This window comes from Salvelinus alpinus, chromosome 11, assembly GCF_045679555.1.
Source record: "Salvelinus alpinus chromosome 11, SLU_Salpinus.1, whole genome shotgun sequence".
Classification (NCBI taxonomy): domain Eukaryota; kingdom Metazoa; phylum Chordata; class Actinopteri; order Salmoniformes; family Salmonidae; genus Salvelinus; species Salvelinus alpinus.
Window position 1 is genome coordinate 12,387,093 of NC_092096.1, and position 21,304 is coordinate 12,408,396.

Consider the following 21,304-nt stretch of genomic DNA (forward strand, 5'->3'; position numbering starts at 1 on the left):
TCAGAAGGTGTTTGTAGTGATGACATTATTAACTCTTTAGAAGGTGTTTGTAGTGATGACAGTATTAACTCTTTAGAAGGTGTTTGTAGTGATGACAGTATTAACTCTTTAGAAGGTGTTTGTAGTGATGACAGTATTAACTCTTTAGAAGGTGTTTGTAGTGATGACAGTATTAACTCTTTAGAAGGTGTTTGTAGTGATGACAGTATTAACTCTTTAGAAGGTGTTTGTAGTGATGACAGTTTTAACTCTTTAGAAGATGTTTGTAGTGATGACAGTTTTAACTCTTTAGAAGGTGCTTGTAGTGATGACAGTATGAACTCTTCAGAAGGTGTTTGTAGTGATGACAGTATTAACTCTTTAGAAGGTGTTTGTAGTGATGACAGTATTAACTCGTTAGAAGGTGTTTGTAGTGATGACAGTATTAACTCTTTAGAAGGTGTTTGTAGTGATGACAGTATTAACTCTTTAGAAGGAGTTTGTAGTGATGACAGTATTAACTCGTTAGAAGGTGTTTGTAGTGATGACAGTATTAACTCTTTAGAAGGTGTTTGTAGTGATGACAGTATTAACTCTTTAGAAGGTGTTTGTAGTGATGACAGTATTAACTCTTCAGAAGGTGTTTGTAGTGATGACAGTATTAGTGGGAAACAGCAGCAGTCTACTCCACATGTCAGTATCAAGGGTAATCAATAGATAGACATAGAAAAAGACAACGTGGATTAAATCCTCAGACTTGATGGGTAAGTAGACAGGCTGTCATGAGTTATTTCATGTTAATGTGGGGTTATGTAATGAGGATACAGCTAGTGGAGAGAGCATGTTGTATATGTCTGACTTCATACTGCACATAGTGTTTCTTCTGGAAACAGTAATACTGTGTTTCCAAGAGAATTTTCCCCTTGGGCACAATACAGTTGATCTTATCTTCTGACATTAAGTCCCCACCACCTCACTGTTTGACGTTAGAGAGCCTGTTGTGGCCTCACATCCCAATGGGGATAAACAGGATTAAGTCAGTCAGTCAGTAAGACTGTAACTCTACACCACTCCACTGTTAGTGGTTACCCCTCTGTAGGTGCAGTTACAGACTCCCCAGGGTTAAGGTTAGGGTTAAGGTTAAGGTTAAGGTTAGGGTTAGGTGGTCACTAGTGTAACTCACCACCACTCCACTCTCAGTGGTTACCTCTCTGTAAGTAAAGTTACAGACTGCCCAGGGTTAGGGTTAGGGTTAGGGTTAAGGTTAGGGTTAAGGTTAGGCTAGGGTTAGGCTAAGGTTAAGGGGTTAGGGGGTCACTAGTGTAACTCACCACCACTCCACTGTCAGTGGTCACCTCTCTGTAGGTAAAGTTACAGACGGCCCAGGCCAGGTAGTAGGTGGACATTCGAGGGGTCCTGGAGAAGTGGTTGGTCACCCAGCCATCATCATCAGAGATGGAGGCCTCTACAGGCATGTTGGAGAGAGAGAGGTAGGACGCATCGTGTCTCAGGCTGACCCGGAACGTGGCCTTGTAGATGGGCTCATCAAAACACGGAAAGGCCTTTCTGGCGTGGGTGGGGGAGAACTGTGTCACCGCCATGTACCTGGAGAGAGGGGGAGGGAGAGTGAGAGAGAGGGAGGGAAGAGAGGGAGAAGAGACAGAGGGAGCGGGAGAGAGGAGGAGGGAGAGGAAGAGAAGAGAGAGAGGGAGAGAGAAGAGAGAGGGGGAGGGAGAGAGAGAGAGAGGGAGGGAAGAGAGGGAGAGAAGAAAGATAGAAGGGGCGGGGGAGGGAGAGAAGAGAGAGAGGGGGAGGGAAAGGGAGAGAGAAGAGACAGAGGGAGAGGGAGAGAGGAGGAGGGAGAGGAAGAGAAGAGAGAGGGGGGGGGGAGGGAGAGAAGAGAGAGGGAGATGGAGAGAGAGGGAGAGAGAGAGGGAGGAAGAGAGGAGAGAGAAAACAGATTTAGAGAATGACAGTAAGACAGAGAGATGTAGAGGAGGAAAGGGAGAGAGAGATAGAAAGACAGAGAGGGAGGGAGAGAGGGGCGGGAAGAGTGTGAGAGATAGGGGAGGGGGGAGAGGGGACGGGAAGAGTGTGAGAGAGAGGGGGGGAGAGGGGACGGGGGAGAGAACAAAGAGTTAGTTTCACATTAGATTATGAGATAAAAGGAACCTAATGGCCGATAGTTGTTCTATACTTAGAAAATAGTCATTTCACCTTGACTATTGCCTTCTTGTCACACTGGAACACTGATGAACTCTGAGTTCACATTGAAACAGATAGGCCCCCTGTTTTGGTTTTACATATCACTGAAAGTGCGTCAGAATCTGTCACAGTAGAGTAAATGCCATAGCAGGTTGGCTTTGCTCCGAGCAGAACTCGGCTAGGTGAAGTGAACGTCTGGGCTCGCGTACTCCTTTACAATACATTTGTTTGAAAAAACAAGAAAAAAGCATCAATATTAATGTTTGTCCCTCTTGAGCTGCCATATCAACAACATAGCCAGTACACTTCCTCAAAATAGTCAGAATTAATCTAAGATAACACAAGAAATCTGTCATTTTTTGCAGAGGAAGTCTTTGCAGTGGAAGCAATTTTACATCTAAAATGTTTGACGCAGTATTTCTCAAGTGAAAAAAACATGTATGAAAACTAGTTGTCTGTCGTTGAATGACAACAAACACTTCATTGAAGAATCCCTATTGTTGACCAATCACTGACGAAGGGCGTAGACACCAAACTGAACAAAAACATCACAGAATGTTGTCATAGTATACAGTATGTTACGAACGGTTTCAAAGCATATGGGAAGGGTACGGTAAGTTTAAGTAATCGCAGAAAACGGGTGAAAAGTATTTCAAATAATTCCCAGTTGGTTGAGTTTTCCTGTGCAAATGCACTGACCTATAGTACCAGTCAAAAGTTTGGACACAACTACTCATTCCAGGGTTTTTCTTTATTTTACTATTTTCTACATTGTAGAATAATAGTGAAGACATCAAAACTATGAAATAACACATATGGAATCATGTAGTAACCAAAAAAGTGTTCAAAACAAAATATATTTTAGATTTTAGATTCTTCAAAGTAGCCACCCTTTGCCTTGATGACAGCATTGCACATTCTTGGCATTTTCTCAACCAGCTTCACCTGGAATGCTTTTCCAACTGTCTTGAAGGAGTTCCCACATATGCGGAGCACTTGTTGGCTGCTTTTCCTTCACTCTGCGGTCCATCCCAAACCATCTCAATTGGGTTGAGGTCGGGTGATTGTGGAGGCCAGGTCATCTGATGCAGCACCATCACTCTCCTTCTTGGTCAAATGGCCCTTACACAGCCTGGAGGTGTGTTTTGAGTCATTGTCCTGTTGAAAAACATATGATATTCCCACTAAGCGCAAACCAGATGGGATGGAATATTCCTTCAGAATGCTGTGGTAGCCATGCTGGTCAAGTGTGCCGTGAATTCTAAATAAATCACTGACAGTGTCACCAGCAAAGCACCCCCACACCATCACACCTCCTCCTCCATGCTTCACAGTGGGAACTACACATGCAGAGATCATCCGTTCACCTACTCTGCGTCTCACAAAGACACTGCGGTTTGGACCAAAAATCTCACATTTTGACTCATTAGACCAATGGACAGATTTCCACTGGTCTAATGTCCATTGGTCATGTTTCTTGGCCCAAGCAAGTCTCTTCTTATTATTGGTGTCCTTTAGTAGTGGTTTCTTTGCAGCAATTCGACCATGAAGGCCTGATTCACGCAGTCTCCTCTGAATAGTTGATGTTGAGATGTGTCTGTTACTTGAACTCTGAAGCATTTATTTGAGCTGCAATTTCTGAGGCTGGTAATTCTAATGAACTTATCCCCTTGAAGCAGAGGTAACTTCTGGTCTTCCTTTCCTGTGGTGGTCCTCATGAGAGCCAGTTTCATCATAGCGCTTGATGGATTTTGCGACTGCACTTGAAGAAACGTTCAAAGTCCTTGAAATGTTCCGGATTGACTGACCTTCAAGTCTTAAAGTAATGATGGACTATCATTTCTATTTGCTTATTTGAGCTGTTCTTGCCATAATATGAACTTTTACCAAATAGGGCTTTCTTCTGTATACCACCCCTACCTTGTCACAACACAACTGCTTGGCTCAAACGCATTCAGAAGAAAATGAATTCCAAATATTAACTTTTAACAAGGTACACCTGTTAATTTAAATGTATTTCAGGTGACTACCTCATGAAGCTGGTTGAGAGAATGTCAAGAGTGGGCAAAGCTGTCAAGGAAAAGGGTGACTACTTTGAAGAATCTCAAATCTCAAATATATTTTGACATGTTTAACACTTTTTTGGTTACTAAATGATTCCATGTGTGTTATTTCATAGTTTTGATGTCTTCACTATTATTCTACAATGTAGAAAATAGTAAAAATGAAGAATGAGTAGGTGTGTCCAAACTGGTACTGTATATATTACATCTATTTCATCAATAATAGCTTGGTAAAGTCTTGGTTTCATTTGAAAGAAGTCTTGGTTTCATGTGAAAGAAGTCTTGGTTTCATTTGAAATAAGTCTTGGTTTCATTTGAAATAAGTCTTGGCTTGGCTTCACTTGAAAGCCACACCTCACAGTGCTACAGCTAAATTGGTGCCCACGTCAGCTCGTTATAGCGACTCATCGCTACAGAGACATGGTCACCGTAACAATGGTATAAATGACAGCCGGCCGTCCGGTTTGTTAACTTCCTGTCCTGTAGTCTATTCCAAGACTCCGCGTAGTCACAATTAGTGACTAAATTACATTCCAAAATAGTCAGAATCTTTTTAACAGTATGAGGTTTTATTTGCTATTTTTACACTTGTTTCCCATTCCCAAACATTTTTTTATTTTTTATTATTATTTTCTTACTTTCCTGTTCCAAAATCCTCCTTGTAATTATCATTCCAGAGACAGAGCCACGTCTGAGAGAATAAAGTGCAGCATCAGGAGTTCTGAGAAAAGGTCTGGGAGCCTCTCCTCTCAGTTAGATTGGCAGTGAGGTGAGGAGAGGGGGGATTGTGTGTGTGTGTGTGTGTGTGTGTGTGTGTGTGTGTGTGTGTGTGTGTGTGTGTGTGTGTGTGTGTGTGTGTGTGTGTGTGTGTGTGTGTGTGTGTGTGTGTGTGTGTGTGCGTGTGCGTGTGCGTGTGCGTGTGCGTGCGCGTGCGCGTGCGTGTGCGTGTGCGTGTGTGTGTGTGTGTGTGTGTGTGTGTGTGTGTGTGTGTGTGTGTGTGTGTGTGTGCGTGTGTGTGTGTGTGCGTGTGTGTGTGTGTGTGTGTGTGTGTGTGTGTGTGTGTGTGTCTGTGTGTGTGTGTGTGTCTGTGTGTGGTTGGAATAGGAAGTTAAAAGGAGGGGGATCTGAGTTAACTTAGCCACAGTCATGATGTTAGTGATGTTATTGATGTCAGTGATGGAAGCAGTGATTTCCAACATCATCCAACACACTGTTTAATAAGCAGACAGCTGGATTACAGAGTATCAAAGCATCTCAGACCACTGAGGAGACGAGGAGGAAGGAGGGAGGGGGGAGGAGAACTGGCCTTCACCTCTACAGGGACCAGACCTCTTCTTCATCCCTCCATTCTCTCTTTCATCAGCCCATCCTCTGCTGTGGACGTCAGGGATATAAAGGGAGACCAGCAAGCATCTCTCTCCTAAAACCCTGAGTGCTGGTCTGCTTTCATCATAGAGGCTCTCTAATGTGTTCCTGTGTGACTGAAGGCTCTGACCCAGCAAGCTTCCCAAATGGCTCCCTATTCCCTATGCAGTGCACTACTTTAGACCAGAGCCCTATTCCCTATATAGTACACTACTTTAGACCAGAGCCCTATTCCCTATATAGTGCACTACTTTAGACCAGAGCCCTATTCCCTATATAGTGCACTACTTTAGACCAGAGCCCTATTCCCTATATAGTGCACTACTTTAGACCAGGGCCCTATTCCCTATATAGTGGCACTACTTTAGACCAGGGCCCTATTCCCTATATAGTGGCACTACTTTAGACCAGAGCCCTATTCCCTAATAGTGCACTACTTTAGACCAGGGCCCTATTCCCTATATAGTGCACTACTTTAGACCAGAGCCCTATTCCCTATATAGTGCACTACTTTAGACCAGAGCCCTATTCCCTATATAGTGCACTACTTTAGACCAGAGCCCTATTCCCTATATAGTGCACTACTTTAGACCAGGGCCCTATTCCCTATATAGTGCACTACTTTAGACCAGAGCCCTATTCCCTATATAGTGCACTACTTTAGAGCAGAGCCCTATTCCCTATATAGTGCACTACTTTAGACCAGGCTGTTGTCTGTTTGTTTATACAATGCTGAGGTTGGGCTGACTCGCTGACTAGCTGACTAAATGACTGGCTGACTGGCTGACTAAATGACTGGCTGACTGGCTGACTAAATGACTGGCTGACTGGTTGACTGGCTGACTTGTTGACTGGCTGACTGGCTGACTGGCTGACTGAATGACAGATTGACTGGCTGACTGGCTAACTGAATGACTGGCTGACTGGTTGACTGGCTGACTGGCTGACTGGCTGACTGAATGACAGATTGACTGGCTGACTGAATGAATGACTGGCTGACTGGCTGACTGGTTGACTGGCTGACTAGCTGACTGGCTGACTGGCTGACTGGCTGACTGGCTGACAGATTGACTGGCTGACTGAATGACTGGCTAACTGAATGACTGGCTGACTAGCTGATTGGCTGACTGAATGACAGATTGACTGGCTGACTAGCTAACTAGCTGATTGGCTGACTAGCTGACTGGCTGACTGGCTGACTGGCTGACTAGCTGACTGGCTGACTGGCTGACTGGCTGTCTGAATGACAGATTGACTGGCTGACTGAATGACTGGCTGACTGAATGACAGATTGACTGGCTGACTGAATGACTGGCTGACTGGCTGAATGACAGATTGACTGGCTGAATGACAGATTGACTGGCTGACTGGCTGACTGGCTGACTAGCTGACTGGCTGACTGGCTGACTGAATGACATATTGACTGGCTGACTGAATGACTGGCTGACTGACTGAATGACTGGCTGAACAGCTGACTGGCTGACTGGCTGACTGAATGACAGGTTGACTGGCTGACTAGCTGACTGAATGACAGATTGACTGAATGATTGGCTGACTGGCTGACTGACTGGCTGACTGGCTGACTGACTGGCTGACTGGCTGACTGGCTGACTGGCTGACTGGCTGACTGACTGGCTGAACAGCCCTCTGCTTTGCCTTTAGGATTAACCTGGGCAGTCCAACCATAACACCGTAATCCACACAGCTTCTTTGCCTAGTGGACGTGCCAGCTAGGAAGAGGTTGAGAGAAGGGGGAGAGAGGAGGGAGAGAGGGGGGAGAAGTCCTTCAGGGGGCGTTTGGCCCTCCCACGGTGACATTTAAATGGCTATCAGAATCAGTAGGAGCCTGATAAACTGACAGTTGGGCTGATTGGAGATCTGGTGGTGAATCTGGTTTAGCAGTGTTAACACTGAGGGATCGGTCCGTCATTAGACACAAAGGCAGCGTTTCAACAGGCAGCCCAATTCTGATCTTTTTTCCACTATTAGATCTTTTGTCCAATCACATCTAATCTTTTCACATCAGACCCTTTTTTTTTCAGAGCTCAAAAGACCAATTAGTTTTAAAAAAACATCAGAATTGGGCTGCCTGTGTAAACGCTGCCTAACACACACATGCACACAGACACAGCCAGGCACACTCAACGATACACACACACACACACACACACAGACACACACAGACACACACACACATTTTATTTAACCTTTAACTTTATTTAACAAATACACACACAAAGCAAGGGATCGGTCTCCTGTCAGACAGTAAAGCCAGGCAGTTATTTGTTGGTCATAGAGGGGATGTTTATCAATGGGATGTGGACTCTTTACTGAAAAAGCACTGGAGGTGAAGAGAAGCCAGAGAAACGTTCTACAGGATAAATAGCAGCACTTGGCCAGGAAAATAACAGTATCATGTCCTCTCTATACTACTGTCTTAACTCTGATATAATAGTACTCTCCTATATACTGTCTTAACTCTGATATAACAGTCCCTTGCTATATACTGTCTTAACTCTGATATAACAGTACTCTACTCTATACTGTCTTAACTCTGGTATAACAGTACTCTACTATATACTGTCTTAACTCTGGTATAACAGTACTCTACTATATACTACTGTCTTAACTCTGATATAACAGTACTCTACTATATACAGTCTTAACTCTGGTATAACAGTACTCTACTATATACTGTCTTAACTCTGATATAACAGTACTCTACTATATACTGTGTTAACTCTGATATAACAGTACTATACTATATACTGTCTTAACTCTGGTATAACAGTACTCTACTATATACTGTCTTAACTCTGGTATAACAGTACTCTACTATATACTACTGTCTTAACTCTGATATAACAGTACTCTACTATATACTGTCTTAACTCTGGTATAACAATACTCTACTATATACGGTCTTAACTCTGATATAACAGTACTCTACTATATACTGTGTTAACTCTGATATAACAGTACTCTACTATATACTGTCTTAACTCTGATATAACAGTACTCTACTATATACTGTCTTAACTCTGATATAACAGTACTCTACTATATACTGTCTTAACTCTGATATAACAGTACTATATACTGTCTTAACTCTGGTATAACAGTACTATATACTGTCTTAACTCTGATATAATAGTACTCTACTATATACTGTCTTAACTCTGATATAACAGTACTCTACTACATACGGTCTTAACTCTGATATAACAGTACTCTACTATATACTGTGTTAACTCTGGTATAACAGTACTCTACTATATACTGTCTTAACTCTGGTATAACAGTACTCTACTATATACTGTCTTAACTCTGATATAACAGTACTCTACTATATACTGTCTTAACTCTGATATAACAGTACTCTACTATATACTGTCTTAACTCTGATATAACAGTACTATATACTGTCTTAACTCTGGTATAACAGTACTATATACTGTCTTAACTCTGATATAATAGTACTCTACTATATACTGTCTTAACTCTGGTATAACAGTACTCTACTATATACTGTGTTAACTCTGGTATAACAGTACTCTACTATATACTGTCTTAACTCTGATATAACAGTACTATATACTGTCTTAACTCTGATATAACAGTACTCTACTATATACTGTCTTAACTCTGATATAACAGTACTCTACTATATACTGTCTTAACTCTGATATAACAGTACTCTACTATATACTGTGTTAACTCTGATATAACAGTACTCTACTATATACTGTCTTAACTCTGATATAACAGTACTATATATTGTCTTAACTCTGGTATAACAGTACTATATACTGTCTTAACTCTGATATAACAGTACTCTACTATATACTGTCTTAACTCTGGTATAACAGTACTATATACTGTCTTAACTCTGATATAACAGTACTCTACTATATACTGTCTTAACTCTGATATAACAGTACTCTACTATATACTGTCTTAACTCTGATATAACAGTACTCTACTATATACTACTGTGTTAACTCTGGTATAACGGAACTCTCTTCTCATAACTCCTGAATGTACAGAACAGATGATAATCCCACACAGGCCCTTGTGAAGAAGGCATATGGAATGAAGACACGGCGTAAATGTATTCCCTGACATAAACACGTCGCTGTTTCAATGACTAAGCTAATCTAGGTCTCACGCTGCCTGAACAATCATCTCAATATCAATTAAAAAAGGCAATTAAGCTCCCTCTCCATTAGCCTTCCCTCCATTTATCATTCCCTTGATCCCTCCATTCCCTACATCCTATGATCACTCCTTCACCGCCTCCCTCCATCCCTTGATCTCTCCATCTCTCTATCCCTCCATCATTTCATTTCTCCATCCCTCCATTTTATCAGTTGCCAGCCAACTTCCCACCGCCTTGGTGTGCTGCTCTGTGGCTGAAAACCAAAAGAGCCCCATGTCTCCAAGTTTTTCAAAGGAAAAGCAAAGTTTGTATCAGGTTTTGGATTTCACTCCCTAAACCATTAAAATCAGAGAAAAATCAGGCACAACACTCACAGGCAGCTGAGGGGTAGAGAGAGAGAGATTGTGTGTGTGAGAGAGAGAGAGGGACTAGGGGAGAGTAGGTGAGAGAGAGAGAGGGAGAGAGAGAGTGTGTGTGAGAGAGAGAGAGAGAGAGACAGAGAGAGAGAGAGAGAGACAGTAGAGAGAGAGTGTGAGAGAGAGGTAGAGAGAGACAGTAGAGAGAGAGAGAGACAGAGAGAGAGAGAGAGACAGTAGAGAGAGAGACAGAGAGAGAGAGAGAGAGACAGTAGAGAGAGAGTGTGAGAGAGAGGTAGAGAGACAGTAGAGAGAGAGAGAGACAGAGAGAGAGAGAGAGACAGTAGAGAGAGAGTGTGAGAGAGAGGTAGAGAGAGACAGTAGAGAGAGAGTGTGAGAGAGACAGTAGACAGAGAGAGAGACAGAGAGAGACAGTAGAGAGAGAGTGTGAGAGAGAGGTAGAGAGAGACAGTAGAGAGAGAGAGACAGTAGAGAAAGAGTGTGAGAGACAGTAGACAGAGAGAGAGACAGAGAGAGACAGTAGAGAGAGAGAGAGAGAGAGAGAGAGAGAGAGAGAGAGAGAGAGAGAGAGAGAGAGAGGTAGAGAGACAGTAGAGAGAGAGAGGGTGGTTGTCAGAGGCTGAAAGGCCCAGCAGGCTACTCTTATTGTAGAGATGAAAGGAGAGCAGAGGTGAGGCAGGAGGAGGTAGCGAATCGAAGGAGGTATTACAGTGGTGAAGGGCGTTAAGTGTGTTTGGGATGATGGTGACCCCGTGGGAAAACGACAGAACCTGACTGGACCGTCTCCAGCCTCGCTGGGCTGTGTCTGGGAAACGCCTGCACGCTGCGGAGCAAACACTATTTTCTCCTACAGTAAAGAAAGACTTCTGGCTCACTAGACAAGACAGTCGGGTGAAGTATCAGTGGGAAAGGACAGGGATGGGAACTAACCACATACAGCACTTTGAGTTCACCTAGCCTGATCCCAGATCTGTTTGGGCTCTCGCCAACTCCATCGATTGTCAAGCGAAACATGGCATGACAGGGAGCTGTGACAGGGAGTTGTGACAGGGAGTTGTGACAGGGAGCTGTGATAGGGAGTTGTGACACGGAGCTGTGACAGGGAGTTGTGACAGGGAGCTGTGACAGGGAGCTGTGACAGGGAGCTGTGACAGGGAGCTGTGACAGGGAGCTGTGACAGGGAGTTGTGACAGGGAGCTGTGACAGGGAGTTGTGACAGGGAGTTGTGACCGGAAGTTGTGACAGGGAGTTGTGACAGGGAGCTGTGACAGGGAGTTGTGACAGGGAGCTGTGACAGGGAGTTGTGACAGGGAGCTGTGACAGGGAGCTGTGACAGGGAGCTGTGACAGGGAGTTGTGACAGGGAGCTGTGACAGGGAGTTGTGACAGGGAGTTGTGACAGGGAGTTGTGACAGGGAGCTGTGACAGGGAGTTGTGACAGGGAGTTGTGACAGGGAGCTGTGACAGGGAGTTGTGACAGGGAGCTGTGACAGGGAGTTGTGACAGGGAGTTGTGACAGGGAGTTGTGACAGGGAGTTGTGACAGGGAGTTGTGACAGGGAGTTGTGACAGGGAGTTGTGACAGGGAGTTGTGACAGGGAGCTGTGACAGGGAGCTGTGACAGGGAGCTGTGACAGAGAGTTGTGACAGGGAGTTGTGACAGGGAGCTGTGACAGAGAGTTGGCATGATAACACAAACAGACTGGCGCTCAGGCTACTGTCCCCCTCCCTTACACTATAAAACGCTTTGAGCATCGAACTAGAATGTAAAAGCTCTATATAAAATCAATCAATATTTATCCAATATTACGATGGCTGTTATGCAAACTATTTGTTACATTACTAAAACCTAATGTCCTGTCCTGTACCTCTGTTCTGAAACACGTTGTCTGTCTGCTTCCCAGATGGCACCCTATTCCTTATGAAGTAGTGCACTACTATATAGGACTCTGGTCTAAAGTAGTGCACTATATAGGGAATAGGGCTCTGGTCTAAAGTAGTGCACTATATAGGGAATAGGGTTCCATTTGCGACAAAAACTCTGTTTGTCGTCACGGTCGATCCAATCATGTGTAATTAGCATTGATTTACAAATCACTGAAGTCATGTCCTGTAATGATCCCCCAGCTGCCCCGGTGCAGCGCTCGGCTGAACGTACTGTATAAGTCACCAAGTCACTTATTTACCAGGCTGGATGTTAGGCGTGTTGTTAGGCGTGTTGTTAGGCGTGTTGTTGTTAGGCGTGTTGTTAGGCGTGTTGTTGTTAGGCGTGTTGTTAGGCGTGTTGTTAGGCGTGTTGTTAGGCGTGATGTTAGGCGTGTTGTTAGGCGTGTGGATGTTAGGCGTGTGGATGTTAGGCGTGTTGTTAGGCGTGTTGTTAGGCGTGTTGTTAGGCGTGTTGTTAGGCGTGATGTTAGGCGTGTTGTTAGGCGTGTTGTTAGGCGTGTGGATGTTAGGCGTGTGGATGTTAGGCGTGTTGTTAGGCGTGTTGTTAGGCGTGTTGTTAGGCGTGTTTTTAGGCGTGTTGTTAGGCGTGTTGTTAGGCGTGTTGTTAGGCGTGTTGTTAGGCGTGTTGTTAGGTGTGTTGTCAGGCGTGTTGTTAGGCGTGTTGTTAGGCGTGTTGTTAGGCGTGTTGTTAGGCGTGTTGTTAGGCGTGTTGTTAGGCGTGTTGTTAGGCGTGTTGTTAGGCGTGTTGTTAGGCGTGTGGCTGTGTGACCGACCTGCTGCTGGGAGCCGTTGTTCAATATGCAGCGTTCAGATGACGGTAACCTGACATGACACTGACGATCAGCGGGGCTCACAAAATGGCGCCCTATTTCTAGAAATAGTGACCCTATGGAACCTGGTTAAAAGAAGTGCACTATAAAGGAAATAGGATGCCCTTTGAGACGCACCCTTTGTTATTTTGAAGTGTCACAGAACAGAAGTTGGTGGTTCAAGTCATCAGATACAAATCAGATAAAGCTAACACACACACACACACACACACACACACACACACACACACACACACACACACACACACACACACACACACACACATACACACACACACATACACACACACATACACACACACACACAGGCAGTATCTACAGTACATGGCCAGACTGACACACCCATTGGCCTATTGACTGACTGCGGTCCAGTCAATACGTGTAACGTGTGTGTGTGTGTGTGTGTGTGTGTGTGTGTGTGTGTGTGTGTGTGTGTGTGTGTGTGTGTGTGTGTGTGTGTGTGTGTGTGTGTGTGTGTGTGTGTGTGTGTGTGTGTGTGTGTGTGTGTGTGTCTGTGTGACTGTGTGTGTGTTTGTATGTGGGTGGCCCTGACCTTCTAACTGACTGACCAATGGAACAAGGTCTTGCTGCACGGTTCTTATAGAATAACTGACTGACCAATGGAACAAGGTCTTGCTGCACGGGTCTTATAGAATAACTGACTGACCAATGGAACAAGGTCTTGCTGCACGGGTCTTATAGAATAACTGACTGACCAATGGAACAAGGTCTTGCTGCACGGGTCTTATAGAATAACTGACTGACCAATGTAGCAAGGTCCTGGTACCTTGGTGGATTGAGGCCTGCAGATACGGTGCCGTATGGCGTGAGGTCTGAGGAGGACGTGGCCGTAACACTACACGATGATGCGTTATGAGTCCAATAAAACAGACTGCAACGTTGTCACGGTTTGTGTTCAACCACTGAATGTGAATATTGGACAGAGGCTCCCAGAAGGACTTACTGCTGAGAGCGCTTATCTGGCTATTTATTCTACATTTGATTCTGAAATGACTGCCGATGTCAATATGTTACTCCATGTAAACTCACACTGCAGCTACAGATCAAACAGACTCATTCACTAAGGCACTTTTTTGCAAATATCAATTTAGGAAACATGTTGGTTTAGAAATCAACAGAAGTAGGACTAGATCGACTGAATGTGTGATCGGGCATGTAAGGCCAATTGGGGTACAGTATAAATAGTAACACATGTAAATATATATTTGTCATTGTTTATCTTTAAATCGTTTCCTTTTTTTCCCTGTTTAGTTAACTCTATTGGTCCCAGGTCTACCACAGTGAAAAAGCAGAAATTCACTACATTCATTCATCTGCTTAGTCTGCCCTCATATTTACAGTAGCCTCACCATTGACGTGTTTTACCAACGACAACAAAAATCATGATAACCAAGGCAAAAACTATTTGACAAACAGTTACATTCATGAGTTTTATTGACAAAGGTCCACCGAGCAAAAACGTTATAAAATGTAATATATAAGAATGCTGTAAGTACAGAAAGTGTTTGCTCAGTGGGAAATTAGTATCCAACAAGTCGGTGACGACTGTATGGAGGTTGTGACAGAAACTACTTGAGCTTATTACAGTATTATAGACACTATGTCCTGGGATTTACTATGATCTTCTATGTAGATGAACCCCTTACAGTATTATAGACACTATGCCCTGGGATTTACTATGGTCTTCTATGTAGAAGAACCCCTTACAGTATTATAGACACTATGTCCTGGGATTTACTATGGTCTTCTATGTAGAAGAACCCCTTACAGTATTATAGACACTATGTCCTGGGATTTACTATGGTCTTCTATGTAGATGAACCCCTTACAGTATTATAGACACTATGTCCTGGGATTTCCTATGATCTTCTATGTAGAAGAACCCCTTACGGTATTATAGACACTATGTCCTGGGATTTACTATGGTCTTCTATGTAGATGAACCCCTTACAGTATTATAGACACTATGTCCTGGGATTTACTATGATCTTCTATGTAGAAGAACCCCTTACAGTATTATAGACACTATGTCCTGGGATTTACTATGGTCTTCTATGTAGATGAACCCCTTACAGTATTATAGACACTATGTCCTGGGATTTACTATGATCTTCTATGTAGATGAACCCATTACAGTATTATAGACACTATGTCCTGGGATTTCCTATGGTCTTCTATGTAGAAGAACCCCTTACAGTATTATAGACACTATGTCCTGGGATTTACTATGGTCTTCTATGTAGATGAACCCCTTACAGTATTATAGACACTATGTCCTGGCATTTACTATGATCTTCTATGTAGATGAACCCCTTACAGTATTATAGACACTATGTCCTGGGATTTACTATGGTCTTCTATGTAGAAGAACCCCTTACAGTATTATAGACACTATGTCCTGGGATTTACTATGGTCTTCTATGTAGAAGAACCCCTTACAGTATTATAGACACTATGTCCTGGGATTTCCTATGGTCTTCTATGTATAATAACCCCTTACAGTATTATAGACACTATGTCCTGGGATTTACTATGGTCTTCTATGTAGAAGAACCCCTTACAGTATTATAGACACTATGTCCTGGGATTTACTATGGTCTTCTATGTAGAATAACCCCTTACAGTATTATAGACACTGTGTCCTGGGATTTACTATGGTCTTCTATGTAGAATAACCCCGTACAGTATTATAGACACTGTGTCCTGGGATTTACTATGGTCTTCTATGTAGAATAACCCCTTACAGTATTATATACACTGTGTCCTGGGATTTACTATGAGCTTCTATGTAGATGAACCCATTACCTTCTAACGACTCTTGTGTGGCTTGTGAGCGTCATCACAGAGCAAAACAGGTGCGTGTTAGAGGGAGACTTTTCATAGATGGGTCATAACAGTTTGTTTTCAAACCGTTTGGAATTAACAAACGTTTTTTTTGTGAGAACCGTTTTCGGGATCTCACAAACACCATTTCACTGTCTCACAAACACTGCTCTAGGCTGTTGATATCTTTTGTAGGACGTATCGTTTTGAAACCAAAATGTACTTTATCAGGGTATTATACAATGTTATGCTTAATTTAGAAAATGCCACCAGAGGGTGTCAGAGTTGAACAGGCTAGCGCAGTCCCTCATTAAGCACACATACTAATGGTTGGTTATCAGCGGATACAGAACAACATGTATTAAAGGGGCTAGAAGCCCAAAACGGGCGCGTATTACTGTGGGACTCAGCTGACAGCGTTACACACTGCTTTGAAGTAGGCACTTGGGTTGAGAGCCAGACATGACAGCGTAAAACGTGTTCAAAAGCAAAGGCTACTCTGTAATATAATGTCTAAACCGTTTCATTTTGGGGGGGGGGAACAAATAAGGCTAGTGGACTGTACAGGCTACAAACACAATGCTAACTCACACGTCATCATGCAATGGGGTGTGGATGCATAGCGTAACTGTAATGTAAATGGTTACCTTCTCTCTCCTTGCAGAATATATGAGCTGCGGAAAAATCCCAGGAGTTCACTTTCTATTTGAGCGTCGAAAGTAATGTTTACTTTATACGTCCTCATGGGCTTCAGCTCCCTGTGCAAAGCGATCACATAAACCTGGTTGCCTGGGTAATGGAATTGGCGGTGGATTCTCATGACACCGGGTTTTTTATTATCCGAGTAAACCGCCACTTTCTCCACCTCGAGGCGGTCCGTGTGAAGCACTATGAATTTGGTAGAGTTCACACACTCGAATTCAATGTTCACTTCCCCAGAGAATGTAAAGTTATCCATGTTCACTGAGAGACGCAGGTCGTAGTGCCGGGGCCGGAGAGATGTCGGTAACCGGAGGTGTCTCCACGGCTGGGCTTCTTCATCTTTGTGGTTCCCGTTTCCATCCCGTGACCCGTTGAACTTGGCGTTAGAGCCATTGGCCCCTCGTGAGCTGCTCTCCCCGGCGCACTCCTCGAACCGGACGCTGAGGAGAACCGCGATGGCCGTGACGACGATGAGGGTGAGGATGGAGATGGCGAACCCCAGGACCAGTTTCTTGTGGACGGTGATGCTTCGCTCCGTGGTCCGGGGCCGAACCACCATGCTATCGGCCCATTGGTCCGACAGGCCTCTGCCGTTCCTCATGTTATTATCCTCTATCCCCATCGGAGTGAATGATAAGCCCTTGTTGCCAAGCTTATCCTCCAAAGACATACTCTGCCGAATCAGAATATGAGGTTTGGTTGGGGTCCGGGCGCAAAAGGGAAACGAAATCCCGATAACAGAGTGTCATCAGTCAGGTGTAATAGCTGCCACTTAGAATAGTCGTAAATGTGTCGCGGAGATGAGCACGGCTGATGCCCTGTTGAAGTGCCCGGCGGTAGCAATGCGACGCGGAATCATAAAAGTGCCCAAAATCAACTTTCCTGGTAGATTGAAATCAAGGTTTAAATCACAAGCACGAGTATTTGAGTTTAATCTGCTATCCACATTGTTATCTATCTGCCTTCACGGCCTCCGTCTCCGCGCACACAAAGTGTTGCACAGAACACAATCCATCGCGGGGACTGATGCTGCTGGTGCTGATGCTGCTGTTACTGATGGTCCTCACCCTCCGAGCTGTGTGCTCATATTGAGAGCTGCTCCCACATCTACAATATAAAGGACTCTCTCTCTCTCTCGCTCCGTCTTTCTCTCTCTCTCTCTCCTCTCTCTCTCTCTCTCTCGTTCTCTCTCTCTCTCGCCGTCTTTCTCTCTCGCTCTCGTTCTCTCTCTCTCGCTCCGTCTTTCTCTCTCTCGTTCTCGCTCTCTCGCTCCGTCTCTCTCTCTCTCTCTGTCTCTCTCTCCCCCTCTCTCTCTCTCTCTCTCTCTCTCTCTCTCTCTCTCTCTCTCTCTCTCTCTCTCTCTCTCTCTCTCTCTCTCTCTGTCTCTCTCTGTCTCTCTCTCTCTCTCTCTCTCTCTCTCTCTCTCATTCAGCACCGTATGAATCTCAGCCTACTTCTTCTTGTAAGAAGGAACTCACGACGGATTTCAACCAGTTAGGAGAAAAAAACAATTACCAACGACAGAGAGCGAATGAGTTTCCCCTCTTGCTTTGCCAGATAACTAATAGACCTAGATCATTGCGAAATGCGCAGTAGGACAGAGTAGGAGAGCTCTCCCTCCCTCCGTGCAGAATAGCGGGCTCATCTCCTCGCTCGGTGAGATACTGTAGGATGGATAGAAACAACGTCTCGTCAGGAAATTATATAGGTCTATGTGGGAAAAGACTTCAACTGTAGTCAAGTGCTGAAACCGTCAAGTGACGGGGGGCTACGGCGGGCTACACACAGCGGTGGTGCAGTAGCCTTCCCTAGAACACAATATTGAACCCTGTCGGGCAGCATTCACAGCCTACCTAAATACACTACATCATGGCATTCATGCTGAGCGTGATAATGACGATAGTAGCCTGTTTTAACACCAGTATCAATAATACCATAGCCTATCTGCACATTTACGCACGGACATTACGCACGGATATAGGGGTAATTTGACACGAGCATGAATCTAAATGATGTGTTACATTGTAAAAACAAAATATATATAATCTCAGAAAGACTTTATTACAGTGGCTTCAGTGACTCCAGAGGAGTGATATCGATGGCTGTGGTCTCCTGTAACACTCATTTGATGTTCGCCATCTTGTGGACCTGGAACAAAGCGCAGCCTAATTGTTGATAATTTCCCAGCCAGTACGCACACTGACGGTGTCATTATTCCTATTTCCGTAAACACTTTTCTCAAACCAGGTCAACTAATAGTCACATACGAGTCTGTAGAATATACACTGTGTTTTGTCATATGTCTGGAGGCCTGTAATAGAAAAATGTATAATGTGAATTCTCTATTCAGCCCCAAGAAACAAAATATAGCTGCTTCTACACCTGCATTGCTTGCTGTTGGGGGTTTTAGGCTGGGTTTCTGCACAGCACTTTGAGATATCAGCTGATGTAGGAAGGGCTATATAAATACATTTGATTTGATTTGATTTGAGTTACAAGAACAACATACTTACAGTTGATTGGGTCGTTATTTGATTCAGAGTTAGCAGCGGTGGGTCTTCCTGTTGAATCTCCACGTAGGAACTTTTCTCTAAAATCTGAAATAATCCATCTAATTACTGAACAAACATAGAGATGTGGACAGTAACACACCAATATCTGTTTATATCCACACGGTGCATTGGCAGCACAAACTGCAAACATGCCATACATACACTATCCCTGGAAAAGGTCATTAACAGTGACTAATGGTGTTTTACCAATGTGTGTCCCAAATGTCACCCCAATTCCCTATATAGTGCACTACTTTTGACCAGGGTCCATAGGGTGCCGTTTGGGATACAAGCCACTCTCCCTCAGTAACAGTTTAAGTGGAGTGAGACAGACACCACATCTGTAATGGACATGGAGAAGGAGGAATTCTCACAGCACAACATAATCAATACGAGTCCTTAACGACACCAGCAGCAGCAGCCAGACCCAGCAGCCATTTAGCTGTGTATGGCGAATGGTTCACTTTTCATATTTACACTAACTCTCCAGTGTTTTCAGATGTCTATGAAATATGACCTAGAATTAATTAGAATATGATGAAATAGTTTTCATTGCAAAAACAAAAAAAAAAGGTAATTAATTATGTTAAAAGGCAGCTTTTTCTGTGTTGGAATGTTGTGGGCGTACCCCAACAACAGAATGGTTTGGGCGTATACCGGTCATACAAAAATATTCATGCTAGTAGATCGCTGATTGGTCAGTTCATTCTCCTCAGGAGAATGACATCATCCTCTATGAGGAAATAGCAAGTATTTTTAAATAGTGTGTTTTAGCTGAATCAACAACATTATTTGGGTATGAGTTAACAGAATATGAACTTATAAAAGTTAGATTTTCAGTGGTGGTGGTCTGTGACATGGTCTGCATGGAGACAGTAGTCTGGGCTGTGGTGGTCTGTGACATGGTTCAGTAGTATCAGTGTAGGGGTTCAGTAGTATCAGTGTAGTGGTTCAGTAGTATCAGTGTGTAGTAGTGGTTCAGTAGTATCAGTGTGTAGTAGTGGTTCAGTAGTATCAGTTTAGTGGTTCAGTAGTATCAGTGTGTAGTAGTGGTTCAGTAGTATCAGTGTGTAGTAGTGGTTCAGTAGTATCAGTGCAGTGGTTCAGTAGTATCAGTGTAGTGGTTCAGTAGTATCAGTGTAGTGGTTCAGTAGTATCAGTGTAGTGGTTCAGTAGTATCAGTGTGTAGTGGTTCAGTAGTATCAGTGTGTAGTGGTTCAGTAGTATCAGTGTAGTGGTTCAGTAGTATCAGTGTAGTGGTTCAGTAGTATCAGTGTAGTGGTTCAGTAGTATCAGTGTAGTGGTTCAGTAGTATCAGTGTAGTGGTTCAGTAGTATCAGTGTAGTGGTTCAGTAGTATCAGTGTAGTGGTTCAGTAGTATCAGTGTAGTGGTTCAGTAGTATCAGTGTAGTGGTTCAGTAGTATCAGTGTAGTGGTTCAGTAGTATCAGTGTGTAGTAGTGGTTCAGTAGTATCAGTGTGTAGTAGTGGTTCAGTAGTATCTGTGTGTAGTAGTGGTTCAGTAGTATCAGTGTAGTGGTTCAGTAGTATCAGTGTAGTGGTTCAGTAGTATCAGTGTAGTGGTTCAGTAGTATCAGTGTGTAGTAGTGGTTCAGTAGTATCAGTGTGTAGTAGTGGTTCAGTAGTATCAGTGTAGTGGTTCAGTAGTATCAGTGTAGTGGTTCAGTAGTATCAGTGTAGTGGTTCAGTAGTATCAGTGTAGTGGTTCAGTAGTATCAGTGTAGTGGTTCAGTAGTATCAGTGTAGTCGTTCAGTAGTATCAGTGTGTAGTAGGGGTTCAGTAGTATCAGTGTGTAGTAGTGGTTCAGTAGTATCAGTGTGTAGTAGTGGTTCAGTAGTATCAGTGTAGTGGTTCAGTAGTATCAGTGTGTAGTGGTTCAGTAGTATCAGTGTGTAGTAGTGGTTCAGTAGTATCAGTGTAGTGGTTCAGTAGTATCAGTGTAGTGGTTCAGTAGTATCAGTGTAGTGGTTCAGTAGTATCAGTGTGTAGTAGTGGTTCAGTAGTATCAGTGTGTAGTAGTGGTTCAGTAGTATCAGTGTGTAGTGGTTCAGTAGTATCAGTGTGTAGTAGTGGTTCAGTAGTATCAGTGTAGTGGTTCAGTAGTATCAGTGTAGTGGTTCAGTAGTATCAGTGTGTAGTAGGGGTTCAGTAGTATCAGTGTAGTGGTTCAGTAGTATCAGTGTGTAGTAGTGGTTCAGTAGTATCAGTGTAGTGGTTCAGTAGTATCAGTGTAGTGGTTCAGTAGTATCAGTGTAGTGGTTC

At 43.7% G+C, this 21,304-nt stretch overlaps 1 protein-coding gene across 2 annotated transcripts in view; it reads right to left on the reverse strand.

The window, feature by feature from the left end:
- The window catches only part of LOC139533579 (thyrotropin-releasing hormone-degrading ectoenzyme-like), a 554,487-nt gene extending 536,269 nt beyond the window's left edge, over nucleotides 1-18,218 (reverse strand). For both annotated transcript variants that reach the window (XM_071331728.1, XM_071331726.1), the window contains exons 1-2: nucleotides 16,415-18,218; nucleotides 1,311-1,584 (exon numbers count right to left, since the gene is read on the reverse strand). In XM_071331728.1, coding sequence (XP_071187829.1) covers nucleotides 1,311-1,584; nucleotides 16,415-17,139 — 999 coding nt within the window. In that variant the 5' untranslated portion in view covers nucleotides 17,140-18,218. The remainder of the gene's footprint in view (nucleotides 1-1,310; nucleotides 1,585-16,414) is intronic.
- Between the last annotated feature and the right edge of the window lie 3,086 nt (nucleotides 18,219-21,304).